This window comes from Opisthorchis viverrini, assembly GCF_000715545.1.
Source record: "Opisthorchis viverrini unplaced genomic scaffold opera_v5_9, whole genome shotgun sequence".
Classification (NCBI taxonomy): Eukaryota; Metazoa; Platyhelminthes; class Trematoda; order Opisthorchiida; family Opisthorchiidae; genus Opisthorchis; species Opisthorchis viverrini.
In genome coordinates this window covers 2,694,321-2,714,900 of record NW_008751665.1, presented here as the reverse complement: position 1 = coordinate 2,714,900, position 20,580 = coordinate 2,694,321, and the positions used below count along the sequence as shown (strand labels likewise).

The 20,580-nt window shown below is 44.6% G+C and overlaps 2 protein-coding genes across 2 annotated transcripts in view; one reads left to right on the top strand and one right to left on the bottom strand.

Annotated features, from left to right (window-relative positions):
• T265_00905 (hypothetical protein) overlaps positions 1-2,196 on the bottom strand; it is a gene marked incomplete at both ends in the record, with an annotated part of 5,634 nt that extends 3,438 nt beyond the window's left edge. The window contains one exon of the mRNA XM_009164800.1: positions 2,093-2,196. Within this exon, the coding sequence (XP_009163064.1) occupies positions 2,093-2,196 (104 nt within the window). The remainder of the gene's footprint in view (positions 1-2,092) is intronic.
• The window catches only part of T265_00906 (hypothetical protein), a gene marked incomplete at both ends in the record, with an annotated part of 7,907 nt that extends 2,701 nt beyond the window's left edge, over positions 1-5,206 (top strand). Inside the window, 4 exons of the mRNA XM_009164801.1 lie at positions 1,904-2,283; positions 4,038-4,362; positions 4,768-4,962; positions 5,015-5,206. Of these exons, the coding sequence (XP_009163065.1) occupies positions 1,904-2,283; positions 4,038-4,362; positions 4,768-4,962; positions 5,015-5,206 (1,092 nt within the window). The remainder of the gene's footprint in view (positions 1-1,903; positions 2,284-4,037; positions 4,363-4,767; positions 4,963-5,014) is intronic.
• Positions 5,207-20,580: the final 15,374 nt, after the last annotated feature.

The window sequence follows — 20,580 nt, the reverse complement described above, 5'->3', positions numbered from 1 at the left end:
GAGACGCCCCACACAGCCACTTCATCCTTATTGGGATCCACCAGCAAGCAGTGCGTATATCATGAGACCCCAGAAAGTCTCGGACCCGCTGTCTACAGACAAATAGTTTGGTAACCTAACCGTTCGGCCACGTCCAGCTTACCCGTGGGGTGACTCTCTCAAACTTAACCACTTAGTCATCAGTCGTGGGATCTAAATCACGCGGACCCGCTATCTACAGACAAATAGTTTGGAAACTTAACCGTTCGGCCACGTGCAGCTTACCCGTAGGGTGACTCTCTCAAACTTAACCACTTATTCCTCAGTCGTGGGATCTATATCACTTGATACATGTGGGCTGGCTCCTCAACTGATGACTTCTCAGACACAGGGTCTACTCGTCGTGTGAATTCTTTCCCTCCCCCCCCCCAGCCACTTACAGATTGTTCGTGGTGTGAGGGAATTTCGGAAGTCTTGATTTACCCTGACAAGTCATGAGATGCACACTGCTGACGATTCCCAATAGGGAAGAAAGGGTTTTATGGTGCTTCTAGGTTTTTCAGCATGGAATGGCTTCTGTGACAGGGCGACAACTTTACTGAACTTTTCGTGTGGCACACTGATTCCATATTCTTCTCCGAAAACGGAGTATTTTCTACTGTCCGGGTGTAGTTCAGCACCATCTTTGTAACAATCGCTGCCTAAAAACCCATCCATTTGGAAACAGTCAAAATTGTTCACCCATTGAGGTCCGTACCAGGTCAGCGCTAAGTGCTGAGACAACTCTTCTTGTGAGATGAAAGGAAGAATCCTCTGTTTCTTCAACCTCTACACACTTACTGAAGGCTTTAGTCTGAAAACGGGGTCTCTGATCCACGTAGGTCACAACCGTCACATCGTTCTAAATGTCCGTTTCTCTCGTTAGCAACTCGTTTATCTGACTCTCACTTGGTCAAATCACCAATTTCACGCGAGATTATGGCTTATCTGTTCTGGTAAGCCATCTGTTTTCGACTATGAACTCACTATCCCCATATTTCCGCTGACTGGTATGGCTTTCTCTTAGTGCATTAGATTTGTGTGCGATCAGAATGTGCCTCAGAGCCCGATACACGCCATTCTAGTCTGGTCAGATTTTCGTCAATTGCATAGACCTTGGTCGCATTTCTCAGGCGATCCCTTGTGTCCACGTGATCGATCAGATAGGCAAATATGGGTACTTTTTTGTTGGTTGTTCATAAACCACATCTCTCGACCATGCACTCTCACGTAAAAGAAGATCACGACTCGATATCGAAACTTGTGCGCTAAGGGGGAGCTTAACCACGGCCCTATTGGCGAAATTGGGGTACGGAGTGTGGATCAACGCTGTCCAGTCTGAAGATAGTTGTGTTCTTATCTACACTAACTCAGGGTCGAGTAACCGCGAGAATACTGGCAAAACTTAAAGGCTAACAAAAATAATACAGTGATTTCTAAGCGCCTTATTTTGACGGGTATCGAGAAAGAGAAGTGAACTTACAAGGGAGGTTTCACACGTGCCACCTTGAATCACACTAAAGGTTCATCAGAGCTGTAAATAACTGTCAATCCTCGAATAGAACATAGGGTCAACGGAAACTCGGGGACTGCGTCTAGCTGACTCGCCCCAAGAAGGGCGAAACCAATAGTTTTCAGCAACCTTGTGAGTAGTTTCCTTTATGAAAAAACTGCTAATCTTTTTGAAGTTCATTATACGGTGCATGTGGCAACCATTTCAGCCCGAAGTAGAAAAAGCCAATAGCTCTGATGATAGCAATGCTCGGTAGCCTCGATTAGGATCTTAGGCGGAAAGATCTCACCTTTACGGAACGAATCATCCTTGATACTGCGGTGGTAAACAAGTAGAATTTCGGTCGCAACACTCGCTCTGCTGCCTCCACAGGTGTGGATTTTGCACATTCAATTGGTATACTTCTGTTCGGAGGGAGAAAAAGTCATTTCTCACATTAGGACATTGACCAACTTGGTCCCACTTCCGATTCGTGGCAGTCGGTCAGAAACAACAAATTTTTATCTATTCACAGAGCCGAGAGAGAGATGGCCCAAGTGGTTAGAGCGCGAATTTACTGACCGGAAGGTCCGCGATTCGAATCCGACCTCCGCCTCTCGACTTGCCCTGTCTAGGCTTGGGCAACCTGGCAGTATCCCAGCCCTCGTGCTTCCTTCGGGTGGCATGGCAGCTAGGCACCGGAAGGGTGCTACAGCTGAACGCTTTCTTCTTCTTTCACAGAGCCGAACTCGTCAGATAGTTATCACTGAACTGTAACACTAGAACCGTTGATTAGGTCACTTGTAGTTCAGATTTGAATCCGGCCAAAAACGTCTGGGGCATGTGGGCTGTCTGAGTTTATGCAGATGGCCGCGAATTTTGGGAGGCTAAAGTAAACTAGTGTATGAGGCTCTTTGGGACTGGGAGAAATCTGAATTTAGATCCACAAAAATGCGTCAAAAATTTGTGATTGAGGTTTTCAAGCTAATACTGTCACCTTTCCACTCTGAGGACAAATACTAGTCTTTGCCGGTAGGGTAAGCCATATATATCTTTTTAAGAAACTGAACCATTTCGCTTCCCTATTTATCGTGACCTTGTGTTCAAGTTGATATGGTTACTTTCTAAAAGTACTCAATTATACTCCGAGTACACAAACTTGCCAGGTGAATGTATTAGTCCCGCCCACGGTCCTTGAGAATGAACGCAAACTGTTTACAGTAGCCGTCTCAAAAACTGTTTGTTCTAGCGTGCCTAAAAGTACACTTCTATCCAAAGTACATAAGTGCTCCCATCTTGGCGATGATTGAAACCCCAGAACAATCTACAACCAGCTGATTCATCTTTTGCATGCAGTTCGGTGACTGCTACTTTGTTTTCCAGTGAGACAGAAACCTGTTTTTATGGTAAGCTCAAGACATCTGCGATCCTTGACTTTAAACAGTGTCTGTATTTACGTACAGTGAAGTAGTCACGTGCTCAAGCCTGAATGAATGAACACCACAGTAAATGAAAAGTCATACATTTGGAAGTTGTCCGTCTTCCAAAAATTTTCCGTTTACAAGCAAGACCAGTTACGGCACCATATGTAAGCAAAGTCATTCAGCAACCGGTTGAAGGTCCCGTTTTGAAGGAGACGGTTGACTTCAAAGGTCAGTTGGCTTCCCTTGAGATTTGAGCATGGATGACCAATGTAGACTGGGCACGCAGCGGTCTAATCAAATGACTGGGCGGCGTATATATCAGTTGTTCATATAAGTAGCATATTAACGAACTCATCTCATCACACAGGTTTATCAATGCACAAATCCAACGAACAGCTTGGGCGTCAACAGTTCAACCAAATGGTACCCCCGTTATGAGCCCTTACACTATGCCACCCTGATCACCTTCACACACACGTGACAAAGGTTCCTGTCGCCTTGGTATTATTCAATCCAGCTTGGTTGAACTTGCATTCTATTCGCAAAAAAGCATGTGATTACGATGGGTGTTCGGGTGAATCCCTGCCAAAGAAAAGAACACGTACTGATTGGTTTTGTGGAATGGCTACCACAGCTAACCAGAGATCACTAAACGTCAGGCAAGTCGGCTTATGCTGCCTCTCGCTAACAGTGCAACCTGGAAACAGTAAAGTTTGCCTTACAATCCACCATCCAACTGATGCGAACTTGTGTCGCAGCGGTTAATCGTAGTGGAGGGGACGGTAAGATTGGCTAACTTGGAAAACATACGCATCCTGGGTAGGTTAGGATTGAGGGGACATGAGAAGAAATCCGAGCGTAAATAAAACTGTATTCGTACACTGAATTTGAATATGTTACTGATAGCTAACAGAGCTTATTTTGTTGAGAGAGTACCACTCAGTGAATAAGTGATTATTGATCCTCCTAGTGATCCTACTATAAAGGTTCCAATCATTGTAGGAATAAACTGCCGAACCGATAGACAGTTACGTAGAAAGGCTGTTGTTTATACGGGGAACATTAACGAGAGATAGCTTTCGAGTTTACTCATCCATTTATAGCAGTCCTCGGGGAGGGGGGGGGCGAGATGGCCCGAGTGGTTATAGCGCGAGCTTACTGACCGGAGGGTCTGTGGTTCGAACCCGACCTCAGCGTCTCGACTTCCCCTGTCTTGGCTTGGGCAACCCGGTAGTACCCCAGCCCTCGTGCTTCTTTCGGGTAGCATGGCATCTATGCACCGGAAGGGTGTCGCAGCTGAACAACTTCAGTCCCCGTGGGATTTGGCACCCTTCGAGTACATCGTCCTTGCGAAATCGATTTTTTGGAGCGAGAATAAGCAGGCAAGAACACGTTCCGTATAGAGTTGAGTCTAGTCATGAGGGTACCGTAGTTCATTTAATTGAATACTCAGATGATTGGAGAAAATGCATGAAACTTTAATGTTGAACAGTGTGGTTTTTGGAATCCTCAAACTTCTCCCGGTTCTCATTAAACGAAACAAAGCAAACAGATTGATATTGATTCATATCAACGCGAGTCTGAGATTCGCTACTGGACCGTGGTTCAATGTGCTCAACAGACATCTTTGTCAATAAGCAGGGATCGAAGGTTAGGTGTAATCTTCAGTTGAACTTCGGACAGTATTTAGCCAAAATTACGGTTTCATTCGTAATCCCGGGTAGAAGTTCAAAGCGGCACTTTGCATGCCTGTGAAAAACTCAGGAACCAGGAAAAAATTTCTCCATCTTGAAAGCGCCACTCGCTTGAGTATTCTTGCAAAATATTGGTTAGGAAAGCGAGAAGTTGTACAGTACACAATGCAAGCTACTCTATCATAATACTTTAGTTGGGGTAAAATTATTCTTAGCTCTCCTTGAAGCTGACACCGTGGTAATACAAACAATATTATACAATCTAAACTATTCCGCCTCACGGTTTGGCATGCGCTTCACACCGGCAAAGTGTAAGGTGCTACTGCAAGATTGGGTGGGCTCCGAACCTAACCTCATGTTTGCGGATGAGCCGATTTAGGTAGTAGACGAGTTTATCTACCTTGGCAGCTGTGTCAGTCCAGGTGGCCTGGCGAAAGATGAATGTCAGAGCAGCTTTTGTGAACATACGTCACCTGTGGCGTAGGCGTAGTATCCACTTAACCGTCAAGGGTCAAGTTTACAGTACTGCGGTGTGCTCCATATTCCTTTGTGGATCAGAAACCTGGCCATCTTCCTAGATGAGGCCCCCGAGACGGGACACATCAATGGTTAGAGACATTGTCAGACATGGCCCAGTCGCATCCTCGATGACGCTCATACATCCAAGCTATTGCTTTCAATGCATAGCTCCCTTCCCCATTCTCCCACTTAACAGTCCACTGACAGTGCTGTATTTACGCACCAATTTATCGGCTCCCAGATCCAATGCGCAGCTACCTACCACGCCTCCCCAAATGATCGGTGGGGGAAGCTGTGCTAGCTACAACAATTGTAAGATAAGCGTGGTAATACAAACAATATTATACAATCTAAACTATTCCGCCTCACGGTTTGGCATGCGCTTCACACCGGCAAAGTGTAAGGTGCTACTGCAAGATTGGGTGGGCTCCGAACCTAACCTCATGTTTGCGGATGAGCCGATTTAGGTAGTAGACGAGTTTATCTACCTTGGCAGCTGTGTCAGTCCAGGTGGCCTGGCGAAAGATGAATGTCAGAGCAGCTTTTGTGAACATACGTCACCTGTGGCGTAGGCGTAGTATCCACTTAACCGTCAAGGGTCAAGTTTACAGTACTGCGGTGTGCTCCATATTCCTTTGTGGATCAGAAACCTGGCCATCTTCCTAGATGAGGCCCCCGAGACGGGACACATCAATGGTTAGAGACATTGTCAGACATGGCCCAGTCGCATCCTCGATGACGCTGATACATCCAAGCTATTGCTTTCAATGCATAGCTCCCTTCCCCATTCTCCCACTTAACAGTCCACTGACAGTGCTGTATTTACGCACCAATTTATCGGCTCCCAGATCCAATGCGCAGCTACCTACCACGCCTCCCCAAATGATCGGTGGGGGAAGCTGTGCTAGCTACAACAATTGTAAGATAAGTACGAGGTTTATACAGCTGATGATGATGATGCTGATGATGATGATGATGTTGATGATGATGACGATGATGATGGTGATGATGATGATGACGATGATGATGATGTTTAGGATGATGATCATGATAATGGTGGGATGATGATGATGATGATGAAGACGAAGAAGTAGAAGAAAATGATGAAGATGATGTTGCTGATGATGACGACGATTTGGATGATGATGATGATGATGGTGATGATGATGATTGGGATGATGATGATGATGATGATGATGATGATAATTTGGGATGACGATGATGATGCTGATGCTGATAATGTTTATGAATGGGATGATGATGTTGATGATGATGACGATGATGATTTGGATGATAATGATGATGATGATGGTGAAGATCATGATGATTGGGATGATGATGATGATGATGATGATGATGATGATGGTGATGATGATGATTGGGATGATGATGATGATGATGATGATGATGATGATGGTGATGATGATGATTGGGATGATGATGATGATGATGACGATGATGATGATGTTTAGGATGATGATCATGATAATGGTGGGATGATGATGATGATGATGAAGAAGAAGGAGAAGAAAATGATGATGATGATGATGATAATGATGATGATTTGCGTGTTAATGATGATGATGATGATGTTGGTGATTGGGATGATGATGAGGATGCTGATGATCATGATGATAATGATGAGGATGATGATGTTTGGGATGATGACGATTGCGGTGATAATGATTATGATTGGGATGATGATGATGAAAAATTCTGGACAAACTGATGACAGAAAAGAACATCAACTATCTATTATTTAACCACGGTACAATCTTAGACCGTAGACTAAACCACATTGAGGCTTACGCATTTGTTTCACACCTACCACTCTCATATATTTTTGGATAATCCAAACATTTCCCGTTCGCTGAACTTCAAAAATGAGCTATTCATACCCTGTAGGGCCATGCCGGCAAACAAACGCGTTTGTTGCTTCTCAATTTTTTTTTACAAACAGTAACGCAGTGCGAAATAACATCACCTTTGTTATGACTGTGAGAAAGTGGAGAGGAAGTCCTTTGGCGGTCCAAAGTAGCGGCGCTGTTCGTCACTTGTACATCACCCGAAAGTTTGCAAACGACTTCTTAAATCCCTGGCCGAATTGTCCCTTTTTTCTGTTCAAGTGTAAGTTATGGCTGCTAAAAATAGTTGTCATTGTGTGATTTTTTCTCCTTGCAATACTCATTTGATGAACAAGTTAACTAGGACCGTTCAAGACATATCCAAAAGCATGGCAACTAGGGTCATTGGTAGTCTCCAGGTAGATCCAGGTAGATCGACCAGGACCCATGGTTGGCTGATCGTGGTATGTCACCTGACGAACTGCAGTGATCCCCCATTATCCTTTAGGGTCCTGTTTAAACGTTCCAGTTCATGGTCAATATGGTTCACCGTAAATATTCTGCGTGTTCCTGTGAACAGTGTTCGTTCGACGTTGCGCTTGCACCGCAACGGGCTAAAAATGTAAATATGTATGCACCGTCCAAACCAAATGGCTTTCCTAGAGACCCACTGTTTGATTGATCCATTCTGTCCGCGTGCAAGCCAAATGCTCAGGAGCAGTATACAGTTGCTGGTCACTTCATTAGCAACGGCCGAACTGTCTTTCACGTGAACTCCATGTCTAAGCAACAGTTAACCATAATCCCGATTGTGGCCGAACGATTTATCCTTCAACTACGAAGCGGGAGGTCATGGTTTTGAATTCCCCTGGGAATTCGAGAAATGTGCACTGCTACAAATTCCCAGTATGGATGACCCAGAACTTCTCGGCTTTTCAGCACATCGTGACTGAATTCACTGATGGGACTAAGTATCCACCGAGAGAATCCTGTATATCATATCATAGGACAACTCTCGTTCAAGCACCCTTATGTGGTGATCGTGAAACCGGTTGTAAGAACCGGACCCAATGGACTGTCTTTCGCAACTCCGCCGACTTGTCTATATGTCGAGGTGAAGTCATATTTTCTGTAAGTGAGATATGGAGTTCTGGTCATCTCCGTCGAGATTGGCCGACTAAAAGTCAGCTAAAGCAGTCCACATAGATGGACAGTTTTTCAAACCAAGGGATGTTTATGGAAAGAGACACTCAAGCGCGCATTCTCATTTCTAACTTTCACACATTCCAATTACATTCCAGAAGAGCGCTTGATGGTGTGGCTGACACTTGCTTGGACTTATCCGTCCCTGTATGTCCTCCTTTCAACTAATTCCGGTTTGTTGCTGATCGTAATTCCCGTTCCACAAGCGTCACTATTGCTTAAATGTTGTGCGTAAGCGGTTGTGATCATACAAGCTGAACGGTGCCGTACACACCACTCTATCTTGAGATTTAAGACACTTTCATATTCTAGTGAGAGAGTCTCTGACTTGCTACAATCATCTTGCTTCCGTTCGGCTGCAATCCGGAGTGTGGAGAGACATCATATATGTCATGTGACCCGTTGTTGTTATTCTGAGTGGAGACTATGTGGGCATAGCCAAAGTTGTTCACAAATCATGGAGCTTGGTCATTGGTCTTCACTTCATCTGTTCGGCGACGCTCGTGTTGCCCTATTCAGGCGCCAAACTGTTCAGGTCTGTATAAAACGACCCTGATTTCTGGAGAGTTGTTGTACGGACAGGGCAGTGGGGCACCAGGTCGCCAAAGCTTACGCCGGGTGTTTAGGTAAACAAGCCTAGGTTAAATAGTTGATTGGGCACAGCATACTCTGTGGTGCTGCATCAGGATGCAATACAGTGGTGTTCGCTCCGACTAAAATACACCGTCCATTTTTTGGGAATTGCTATACCCATGGAAGTCACAAACACCGTCCTGGTGCTATTCCGCGACCGGAACCTCTTTCTATTTCCGGATTCTTCTTGAACTACAGCAGGATTCTATTAGTCAAAGTTGTGTGTCATGTTCACAGACAGTTCAAAGGACAAGCGCATGGTCAATGCATTAAGTCTCACTTATTGATTGATGGATATAAGATCACATGACTCACATGTGATTAGATTCATAAGGCCGTACGGTTTTTCATGATTTTAAAAGCGCTTTCATGAATTCAAATGGACGGGTCATCATCCACTGTCGAATATTTGGACTTTTGAAGACAATGCTCCATTCATTCGATATAAGCCCGTTTTTGTATTGAATCTAGACTATCGGAAAGCACGAAACTATTGTTTAGACAGGTTGTGCAACCTGAAACCATGTAACTTGGACTATGTAACCACATATAAGTCATTCTAGAGATAATATGAACATACACAAATACATAATGTATTACAGATTCCACCTGTACTAAACTCTCAAACAAAGAGGCCTCAAAATTGAACCTTGATCAAAAGACTGGCTCAGTGACCTTTGGACTGGTAGGTATGCACAAACTGACTCCATTCGCCAAACCGTAAACAAGGCGAAAATGGCCTAGCAGTTAGGCCTACAAGATTGAAAGTGTTTTTATGGCATTTTTGCGGTGTCTCTGATTCTGGACTATGAAAAACCCTTTGGAGAAATTTACTAGTAGATGTTTGTAAACACCATTTCATCGATCCAGTGGATGCATCGATTAGATTTACAGTAAACAGCATGTGTACTGTGTGCACATGGAACTTTCCCCTGTCACATGCATTCAATTTGAAGCGAATATATCATCCGACCTAAGTGCTTGCACCTTCCACTCCGATTCTCCTCAGAGTTCACCAGTCTATCATTTGCTGTTCTTTTAAAAGACACAAACAGATCTCACTCCCTTGTTTCAGTCTTTTTCAGCAGTGGCCTTAAACAGGCATCAGTGATGTCAGAATGAACTCAGCACTTGGTAACACAACTCCACATCACGGCACATATTGTAGCCGCCTGATATCGGAACTCGGGTCGAAAGAACTCAACTTGGATTTCTAACCTTGTTGATTCTGAGAAACGTAGTTTGCTCAGAACGTCAATCAATCTTTCATGCATGGGAAAAGTACGCTTCATCTTTAAAGGAAGCATCTGAAATTCGCCGGATATATTTCTCCGCAGGCCGATTTGGTCATAATGAGAGATTCGGCTGAATCTTAGCTGGAATTGTCACTTACGAAATACTTTAACTGAATCCGCAGTACAAAGACGGTTTCTTGTTTCAGTTGGTGTGATATTCAAGATGATGAAAATGACTATCTACCAGAAACCAACGGACACAGGAACTGTCTTAAGCTATGCAGCAGCACACCCAAAGTCCGTGTACGCCAGTATTGTCTCATTGATGTTTCGTCGAGTTAGAGCGCTGTGCACAGAAGAGATCGACCAAACGGCAGCTCAGATCGAGATTGCCAACAAACTTCAAGAAATAGGATACCCAGTGAGTTTGATTAGGTGTCAACTAAGGAAGATATTGGCTCCAGTATCTAGACTCAGTAAGGAATGGATTGGCACAGCAGTCATTCCATATAAAGCAGGAACATCGGAGGTTATTCGAAGATTGTTGAACTTAGCCAACATTCGAGTAGCTTTTCAGAAGGGAAAAACGCTACGCTCAGTTTTGGTGCATCTGAAAGATAATCTGCAGGCTGAAAGGACTAAGGACTGTGTGTATAAAATTAACTGCAACAATTGCGCTAAGGTTTATATAGGACAAACTGCCAAGGAATTGCACACCAGAATTGGTGAGCATAAAAGAAGGATTAACAAATCATCAAGGAATGCAGAAGAATACCAAACGCTGGTCAGAGACTCAGCGACAGCGGTACATGCCTTAGACACGGGACACAGAATAGATCTGGAGAATGTGGAAGTTTTAAGACGGGGACTGCGATTCACACCACAGCGGCTGATCGCCGAGGCAGTAGAAATTACTAAGCACCATAGCGTGAATAGGATCGAGGGTGTGGAGCGAGCGAGCGTATGGAAAGCGGTCTTAGTTAAGCCGAGTTGACATGTGACGGTGTGGTTGTAAATCCACGTAGGATCATTAGAAAAAACCGGGGGGTGGGGGTGGGAACCGCAACGGACCAAAGGTCACAGCGTCCCTCTTATACAGCTTCCTTAGCTCTAGCTCACCCACACAGACTGACAGAAGGTTCAAACGAAGTTCAAGAGGAACCATCGAATGAACCGAACCACAAGAATTAGACCCTAGGCAGGACCCAAGCACATGTAGGTTTCCCCACCGACCCAACACTTGTTCAACCACTCTAACACTAAAATCCCTCGACCGACACCCAACAGAGATGTAGCTTGACTTAGCTGATTGGTTCTCCTGATTGGTTCTCGCCTTAAATCTCGACCAACCTCGGAACCTAGTCACTTGGTCTGACGAAGCTTTTGTGTCAAAAGCGAAACGTTGCTCTGCAATAAATCTACCGATTGTCACCATACTTTTTCGAAAACCTTGTGGTGTATCTTCTTTAAGAAAATCACCCTTTTTGATGGAAACTGTCGGATAACCCGCAACCAGTTTCCCCGTTCCCATTCAAGGTCATCAGTTGGGCGCAGTATCAAAGTTTCCCTTCAGTGAATCCGAGGTGTACGGACTTCGCGGACTCAACAGAGTCGCAGTGTTATTCCAATAAAATCTACTACGGTATCTCAAATTCGTACCGAATGCGACGTCAGGTGACCCTAGTGCAGCGCAGTCAGTTGAAGAATAGCAGAAACGAGAGATTCATCTGGTACTAAGTTGTGTTTGCGGTTGAAAGCGAATTGATCTGTAAATGAGTGTAGTTCATGGAGTTCTTTTGGTTTGGGTTCAAGCAGAACATAATACTGGCTTAAGGGATACTTGGGGCTTACGCCTACCTGTTGAGTCCAAATTGGGCGGAAACGGTCACATTCTGTCGAAGGGTTTTCAGCGACCTTATGAGTAGTGTTTCGTCAGGAAAGTATCTGTACTGTTGATAGCATGCTGAAATATTTGTAGCTCACATGCATTTATTGGTAATTGATCAGGTGGCTGTCTATCTGTTCGTTGAGTTTGGCAGCCGACTGGTTACCAAGCTCGGTGAACAGACCAACAGCTACCTGATCAATTGCCATCTGAATTGTTACTAACTTCGAGTTACTATTCCGAAGTAAGCCAGAGTCTGACAGAGGCAAGAGAATTGGGCTATAATTACTAAAGAAAGTTATCAAAAAAGGGATCCGGCTGGAACATTATCAGTATGGGTAATATCACTTGTATTTTTCCTCAGACTATGAAATCCTTCGCCTGATTTTCTCACTGGTTTCTTGAGAGCAATATTCCCTTAATTGGTCCGTTTCCTCTGGTCGGTATGAACCGCCAATCCACGACCTCTTGGTGCATCTCTTGCTGAGAAATAAGAAACATATCTGACGACAACAGAAGGCTTATGTGTTCTGGAAGTCACCATTACTTCATCCTGCTTTTATGGGGTTAGAAGTAAGGAAAATGGCTAAAAATCGATGTTTAAAACAAACGATCGAGAAGCCAGTCTACTCTTTTTTGAGAATTTGAACAACTGGCGGGCTTTATTCGGGAACAACCTTGAGTTCTGGCGCATTTTGGATGAGTGGAACGCAGTCCATTTGGCTTTACTGAGCAAGCGAAATGAAGTCCACGTCACACCTGAAACTGTCTACTTCATGTTGGCGCGTGCAGTGGAACCAACGTGCAAAATTTTAGAGCCAAGTATGCTACCAACTTAATATACGAGTGCAGAAGCTCCTTTTCAAACAGTACCCTAAAACCCAGTGGGAGTAATCCAAACGGTTTGTGGGCTATTCGAATTGGAATTGCCGGTTTCATATCAGTTCCTTTAAGAGTAAGTCCCAGCAAATCCTGATGAAGGTTTCTGATTGCACGGGAAGTCAAATTTTCCTATTCCCATCCGCTACTAACAGTGCAATGAATGATCTTGTAATTTCAGGCCTGGAGCGCGTACAACATTTGGCATATTCAACAATAATTTACAAAGTAAACTTATTCTGCTCAACACTCTCGGATCGAATAAATTTAAACCAATTGCATCAATTTCACTGCTCACAGGATGTACACAAATCCCAAATTGGGCTTTTGGTGCTGACGGTGATCGTCCGACTCCACGAAAGCGTCTAACGCCATGAAAGCAAATCCATTCCATTGTGGCAGGAATTAATGACACATTTTCTTCCCCTACTGAGAGGCTGAGGGTGGCGGAATGTGTGACAATCCAACGTTCAATTTAGCATTCCGGTTGGAGTATACACTTAGTGTTAGGCGGAATTCCACATGGATCCCGCTTTATCGCTCGCAGTTAGGCGTTGCTACGGCCGAGAAGCCTATCCAGCACAAGACTGGCCAAAAGTTCGGAACGCCTGTTGGTCCTGCATCATGCCGAGATCTGATTCTGGACGCAAGAGCCAATCATGACCTAGTATTGGCCGAATGCCGGTTGCCAATGGCGCATCCAGAACGCGCCAGAATTTCAAGAAAGTTATTGCCGCCTGCTATATATATATGTAGCGCTGTACAAGTGTTCCTGACTTCGGGCGTTAATGTACCCTATGCACCCTTGGTGGTTGTTTTGACATGAACGCTAGCTTGGGAGGCTCAGACCGAGAACTATGCTGAGGAAAATACCGTTACTGCACTCAGTTGACTAGATTCACTGAGAATCTATTAAAACTGTGTGTAGCTCCTTTGAAACCCAGCCAGACAATATTCGCTGCAATCTCTGAACCAGTCCCATACTGCCAGAATTTTTCAACACTTTTCAACACTCATCACCAGATTTTACTCATATATCACCTCACGTCAAGTATCTGTTCCTTCATGAACGTTCTTTCTGCGGACAGAATGTGCCAAGCTGATGTAAATCTGAAACTCATGCGGAACTCTTGTGAGACTAAAGTCGTGTCTCGCGCCTGCGGGATGCAGGACGGTAATTGCGTCAGGGTTCATTTGAACGTGTATTCATCTCTGGGCCTAATATAGGTTGCACTCGTTACCATGACACAAGCCAGAAATTTGGAGACACACGAGTCCTGATCGTTGAATTGATAACCCACGACCTTATCCCCATTCTCAATCGGTTTTTCTCAAAGAGTGCCTTTTGATTACGAGTCTCCTGTTGTTCAAAACATTATCTGACAGACGTGGGAAGATATGTTCCGGACGCCCTCTTTAAATGGTATGCAAAGATGCCCTAGAATTTCTTTCATAGCTGGAAGAAAACTGGGGCTTTGCGACACTAACAGAGGCAAGAGTGTTTGCCTAAAGTGCATCCGGTCAATCTGACCGAGCTATTTCTGGTAGGTTAGCTTCTGGAAGCTAACTCAAGTCCATTTCCGAACTGTTCTGAGGTCATCCGAATATCTGACGTCAATGAACGAACACACTGGTAGAGCTGAGTAAGCTAGCAGCGAGCTCCATGTTAGTTGTGTGGGTGATCTTCGGATTTTAATCAGATAATCATCAGTTACATCCGTAGTGTCAGCTGCCTAGCTCGACACATTAATTCTGTAGGTATTGTGGGAGTCAAAAAGATACCACTGCTATTTTCACCAGGGGGGATGACCACGTTAATGCCACAAGATAATTCCGCAAAGTTCTTTAGGCTGTTTATTCGTGGATCAATCACCTTTTACCGTCCTCCTAGAACTAGTAATAGAGCGCTTTTACGGCCCTCGGTGAGCTGGGGTCGATGCGCTGAATGAAAAGACGAACAACGGGTCCCAAAAATTGTCCTGCCCAACCTCACCTCCAAATGCTTCATTCATCTGGTTAGCTTCCGAGGAAGATATTGGCAACGCAGGTTACAAGAATAGTCTTTGGTCGGTTAATCAAAATGGACAACTTGGTTGTAAGTGTTTTTTTTTATCGCCAACTGAAGTGACGTCAGCAGTGCGCCTTAACAAGGTCGTGGAATGTGGGTTGGACCGTAGCATTCAAAAGACGGGAATGTGAAAGGTCACAGTTTCAGTGCCTGTATTTTCATACTAATTACGTTGCAGCATGTATCTGGTGAGTACCAAGGCAACCGAGTAGGTATCATTTCTAGCCACTGTGTGCATACTCGCGTTGACTGGTGGGTGGATAGTGTGTGTATTCAAATCAATCACATTGGTCAACAAGGTTTAGCATCGTAAAATCGATAAATTCCGGACGGTCGAAGCTGTGTGTAGAATGATTGCATCACGTGAGCGTAGGAGGTGATCAAACATTTTTGTGCTTGTGTCGAACGCGTAGTATCGGTCGGCTATGTACAGAATGTTTCTTGCGTTACGAACTTCAGTGGAACAGAAATCCTCTAATCACATAACTCGCGGTGCATTGATTATCTCTTTGAGTGTGTGTGTGCGCGCGCTTGTCAGTTTATTTCACTTACTTGTCACACAGGGTACAGAAAGACGTTTAACAAACAGAACTGTGATCTTTAGATCGTTGGTGTAGGTTGCGCCACAAAATGCAAGATTGAAGTCGTTCTCTATGTCCGTCGGCCATTACTAGCTTAAAGAACGGATGCAGGTTCTACTCATAATTGTGTCTCAGATTCGAATCTTCTCATGTCTCCAAAATCCACTTTTCTGGAGCTCATGTTTTTATCCCTGGTCTAATTGCCTCCCTTCTAACTACACATGAGTGGCCTTTTTGAATACCCATAGTGGGTTTTGTTGCATCTTGTTCCACGACATGAGCTCGAGAAAGTTCAGTAGTTCTGACGCGAACTTACTGACCGGAAGGTCAGCTGATAAAACCCCAACATCTCTGTTTAGGTTCTGGCAACCTGACAGAATCTCAGCCCCCGTACTTCCTTCGGGTGGAATGGCAGCTGAGCACTGAAGGGGTATTACAGCCGACCATTTATTACTTTTACTGTTATTCATATAAGGGGTGGCGATCCTCCCAAAAAACGAGTTCTCAGAACAACTATGGATTGGCTCGTTTTTTGTCAGTCGATCACAGTACAGACTTAAAACAGCGAAGAAATGATTAAAAACAGATTTCTAAATGCACAATGAGCCGAACCCGAAGGTTCGTTGGAGACATGACTGTTCTTTTCTGTTAACTAATTTGACAAAATCGGTGGATTTTATTCATGTTTTGACTAATCCACCAGCAAAAAGTAAAGAGGCATTTTCCTATCACTTTGTACTCCGGATATGGCATGTTGCCTCCTTTCTATCGAAGAACTATGAATGAGTTATGCAAGTCTTCTGTCTGAGAACTCACCCCTTCAGAGGCCAATCAACACCGGATCATATGACGTGAACTGTGAATGACGGATGATTTCCAAGCGCGAGTTAACCACACTGTTGCTCAGCCACCTACTTACTGTCGAGCGGTATGGTACACAGCTGCCAAACACAAGGGCCTATACATAGATCCCAACAAGGATGAAACAATTTTATATCAAATTTATTCTTCTGATCAGAGGCTGACATAACTGATTTTGCCAATGGCAACAAAACTAACCGTGTTAGTCGCAATTTCTGAGGCTCGCCGAATAGATCTGTCACAAGGAGACCAGATCTTGCCCGGATGCGACGGTTTGTGCCATTCCATAACTCACTGAGCTACATTGGAGAGCGTACATGTCACAAAGGCTCTCATACCAGATTGGTCAATAGGTAGAGATCTAACATAGTCTTTCGATCCTCAAAGTTAGGTGTAGGAATACTTGTGGGCACTTGCTCCTTAGAAATGCACACTTCTCTGATGGTTGTACGTCATTGCGATTAGACGTTTTGGCCAGAGCTCTGAAAGGAATAGCCTAATCATCCTCCTATCTAAGCCTGAACGTCTTGGAAGTAACGCGGCCTACGACAGCCTTATGAAATCTTTTTTGGACGGTCCGCCCTCTAATGCGGACTCTTACTGAAAAGTTATGTTCAAAACCCTGTAAGATGCTGGATGCAGTGCATATGGAACGGCATAGCCAGCTACACCTGTGTGCTGCACCTCCAACGAAACGATAAACTTGATCAAAGCTCTGACAAGTATTAGTCCTGATCAAGAATCAAACACAACTTGTGCTTTTGGAAGCATCTGAGCAGTTTAACAAGCTAGATGGGTCCAAGAAGATGCAGAGATAGAGGTTGAAGAAAAAACTGAGAATTCCCGAAGACTACTCCTGCTGGTGCAGTTAATAGAAAGGCCCAGAGAGGTACCTGATGATCCAGCCCGCTCACGCCTGAGAAACAAGAATTTTCGGGTCGGCGGAATGGATACACTCAACAGCGATGCAGCTGGCCACCTGGACTCACTGGGTCGGATACCCGACCCGTAGCGGAGCACAAGGCGGTGAACTTATTACCTCCGACAGCTTTTGAAACAGGCGAGCGTCTTTTTTGCTTGAAGCACCCCTTAGCTGCTAGCCATGAAGAAATATAATTCGATCTGTCTGAAAAATGGTGGTGAAATCTCGAAATGATGCTTATTCAACTTATTTTCTCTTACCAGCTAACTAGATTGAATCGGTTTTAGTACCCATTTTCAAAAAGATATTCGCGTTTGGTGTGGAAGACACTCTGCTCTGACTAGGTTCATTGCACCACTTATTTTACGTCGTTTTACGGAAGTGTTTGAGGACGCAAGTCAATGGCAATGGGCAGGAGTCCGACCTGAAAGGTGCCGTCTTGACCGCATCTTCATACTCGGTCAAGTGTTGGAGCGACGGCATACAAGTAGGCGCCCTACAGCATTCATGTGTCACCTAGTGTGCGTTTGTTTCTGTGTACCGTTTACACAACAGGTAATGGCTCAGGAGTTCGTAAATATCAGACGATGCTTGTATTTACACACTTGTAGGCGGGTTACAGAGTACGGAGAGCTTTGTAAAAGCTTTCGTACAGGCAGTGGTACGCGACAAATTTGTCTGCTCTCTCCATTTCACTTTTGTCATAGCCTAGGTAGTCCAGTGAACTCTAGAGGGTCCACCAAACTTCGATCTTCAAATCTTTGCAGGCGAGAACCTTATCAAATTGAAGCATGCAGACGGCACTGTTCTCACTTATAAAAAGTAGCGGGGAGCGCGAGCATTGCATCAACGAATGGCAAAGTCATGGAACGTACAGACCTTGAACATGGCTCTAATTATTCGACAAGTAAGACTTAAAGTTGTTTAGCTCTGAAGTCTCATTAGCTCAGACGGTAGTGTGACGGATGAAGTGAGCGCACGAATCTCGAGGGCCAGAAATAGTTTTGTCAATGTGCTCCAATTGTGGCTCCAGAAAGCCATATTACTGGGTCTCGAAGAACGAGTTGGTTACACCCCATCAAAAGTTGTATTAATGTGCATCTGAGAGACCATAAAGATGTGAAACATCCTATGGTCTTTTCCGATCGACAGCTCGGAATCATGGTCGCAAATGGTCAGAATCAACCAATTCGGGGCGATATGATCAGGAAAAGGGTCTTTTTTGATGCTTGTATGGTGAAAAATGCATCCAGCATTGCAAAGTAAGGTCGTTGACGAGTGTGCTACGCATGTCGAGTGACCTTCTGCCGAGAAGAGCGCTGTTTAGAGTGACAAAAACCTAGAAGTGGACAGGGGTTGACAAGGCAGGAGGGAGTGAAGGATGCTACGAAAAGTCTGGGTGTTTTTGGTATTGTTCATCTCTCAGGATCCGGCCCACGTAATCCTCTCTGTGACTAACTGATGATGCTGAATTTTATGGCGGCCAACCGAAGTCAGTGACGTTTGGAATGTCAGTCTATTTACAAGTTTCTTGAGTATTGGTTGCTCAGGTTCTTTGACGTTTTGCACTTGGACAGTCCAAGGTTCTTTTCTCTCTGCAGCTTTTTCTCACTTCCATTATATAGCTTTCTTCAAACAATTTAGCATGTTTGTACCGCACTGAAGCACTGGCGTTTTTTCTTGACCTGACTGTTGATGATATTTGGGTCACCTTCGACGTTTTTTAGAGTTTTGCCTGGCTGAAAAGCTTTTCCGCTCTTATTAGGGCTCATTCGCAGTACATAACTTTGGCCGTCATGGGTTCCCAACTTGGGAACAGATGCACCAGGATAGGAAGGGCAGGAGAATAGGGAACGGTCTATTACACAAGAGGAAGATGTTTCATGCACAACCTTAAAATTCTGTTCTGACCAGAAAGAGACAGGAATGTTGGGTCGAATTGATCCTACTGTCCGACTCCGAAATGGATTTGGCAAGAAAGATCCTTGGTACTCAGGTTTGCATCTCCCTTCCATGTCTTTGGGATTCATGCTTTATCACTTCAACTCCGTATCTTCTGTGCCTCCGTGCAGAGCAACCCTATGATTCGTTATATTGAATCCTACTGTGTCACTTGCTTCAGGAGGGATGGAACACGCGGCAGAACATACTTCTTACAACGTGACCTAGCCGTCAGGTCAGAGGTCAATTCGCAATTCTCCGTTGTCATTAGTCAGGCTTGTTAGACATGTCATCATTAGATTAGCCTGGTCATCGCCTTCCAACTCTTGTTGCGCAACCAAGACCAAAAGAATGTAGCGACAAGCGAGCCGTTGCTGATCAAATGAAACTGACGCCGACTACATGCACAAAATCAGTGGGAGCAAGTGACTAGATTACGCTGACACTGACCAGGCGACCCGGAGAAATCACTGTCTGTAGGATATTGTTTCTTCTCCATAGTTTATATTAACCAGTATGTTTCACACGTCGACCGAAAGCAGTAAATGAAACATGTCTCCTATCAGTCCTTGCCAGAGTTTCTGGTCTTCCTCCCAACACCCAAATACGCCCAAAAAGAAACAGTATTTTCGTGGCGCAGTTCAAAAGCCTGTGTAAAACACTAGGGTTTGTAAATGGTTGGACTATTCTGCAGAGACGGTTCGAACTACACCAGCTTCATTAATTCAGTGGTTGCTCTGATTGGAAGCAGTCAGTGATTTCTCACGTGGCTGCTTCACATCGCGCCCGAAACCCAAAAGAATTTGACTACCAATGGCACGGCGTGTAGGTACCATCACGTGAACGACGTTCCAAATTAGCATCTCTGGTCTGAACCTCTGGCTCGCCGTCGTGGTGAACCGAGAAGAAATGAACAGAAGCGTGTGGCACTGTTTTCGAGACGTGAATTTTGCAAGTAATCAAACAAAACCCATGAGTGTCGATAATAGAAAATGATTGACAATCCTTGAATGCAGTAAACTCTGGGTTTGTAAGATAGCAGAGTTGATGGGATGATGGAAAACAATGTATCATCCACCAACCGATGAGTAGTGACGTTTTGTCAAGTAGATTCAAGAAGGGTGAGAAACAAAAGGCCTATCATGAACCTGATGGATTAAAAATCGTTCGGCTACAGCACCCTTCCAGTGACTAGCTGCCATGCTACCCACAGGAAGCACAAGGGCTAGAATACTGCCTGGTTGCTCAAGTCTAGACTGCCAAGTTGCCCAAGTCTAGACAGGGGGAAACTTGTCTAGACCTGATAAGTCTGCAGTCGGTAACCTGGACTAGCTGAAATGGTGTAAAACTGTTATGGAACTGCATGATGTTGTGAAAAAAA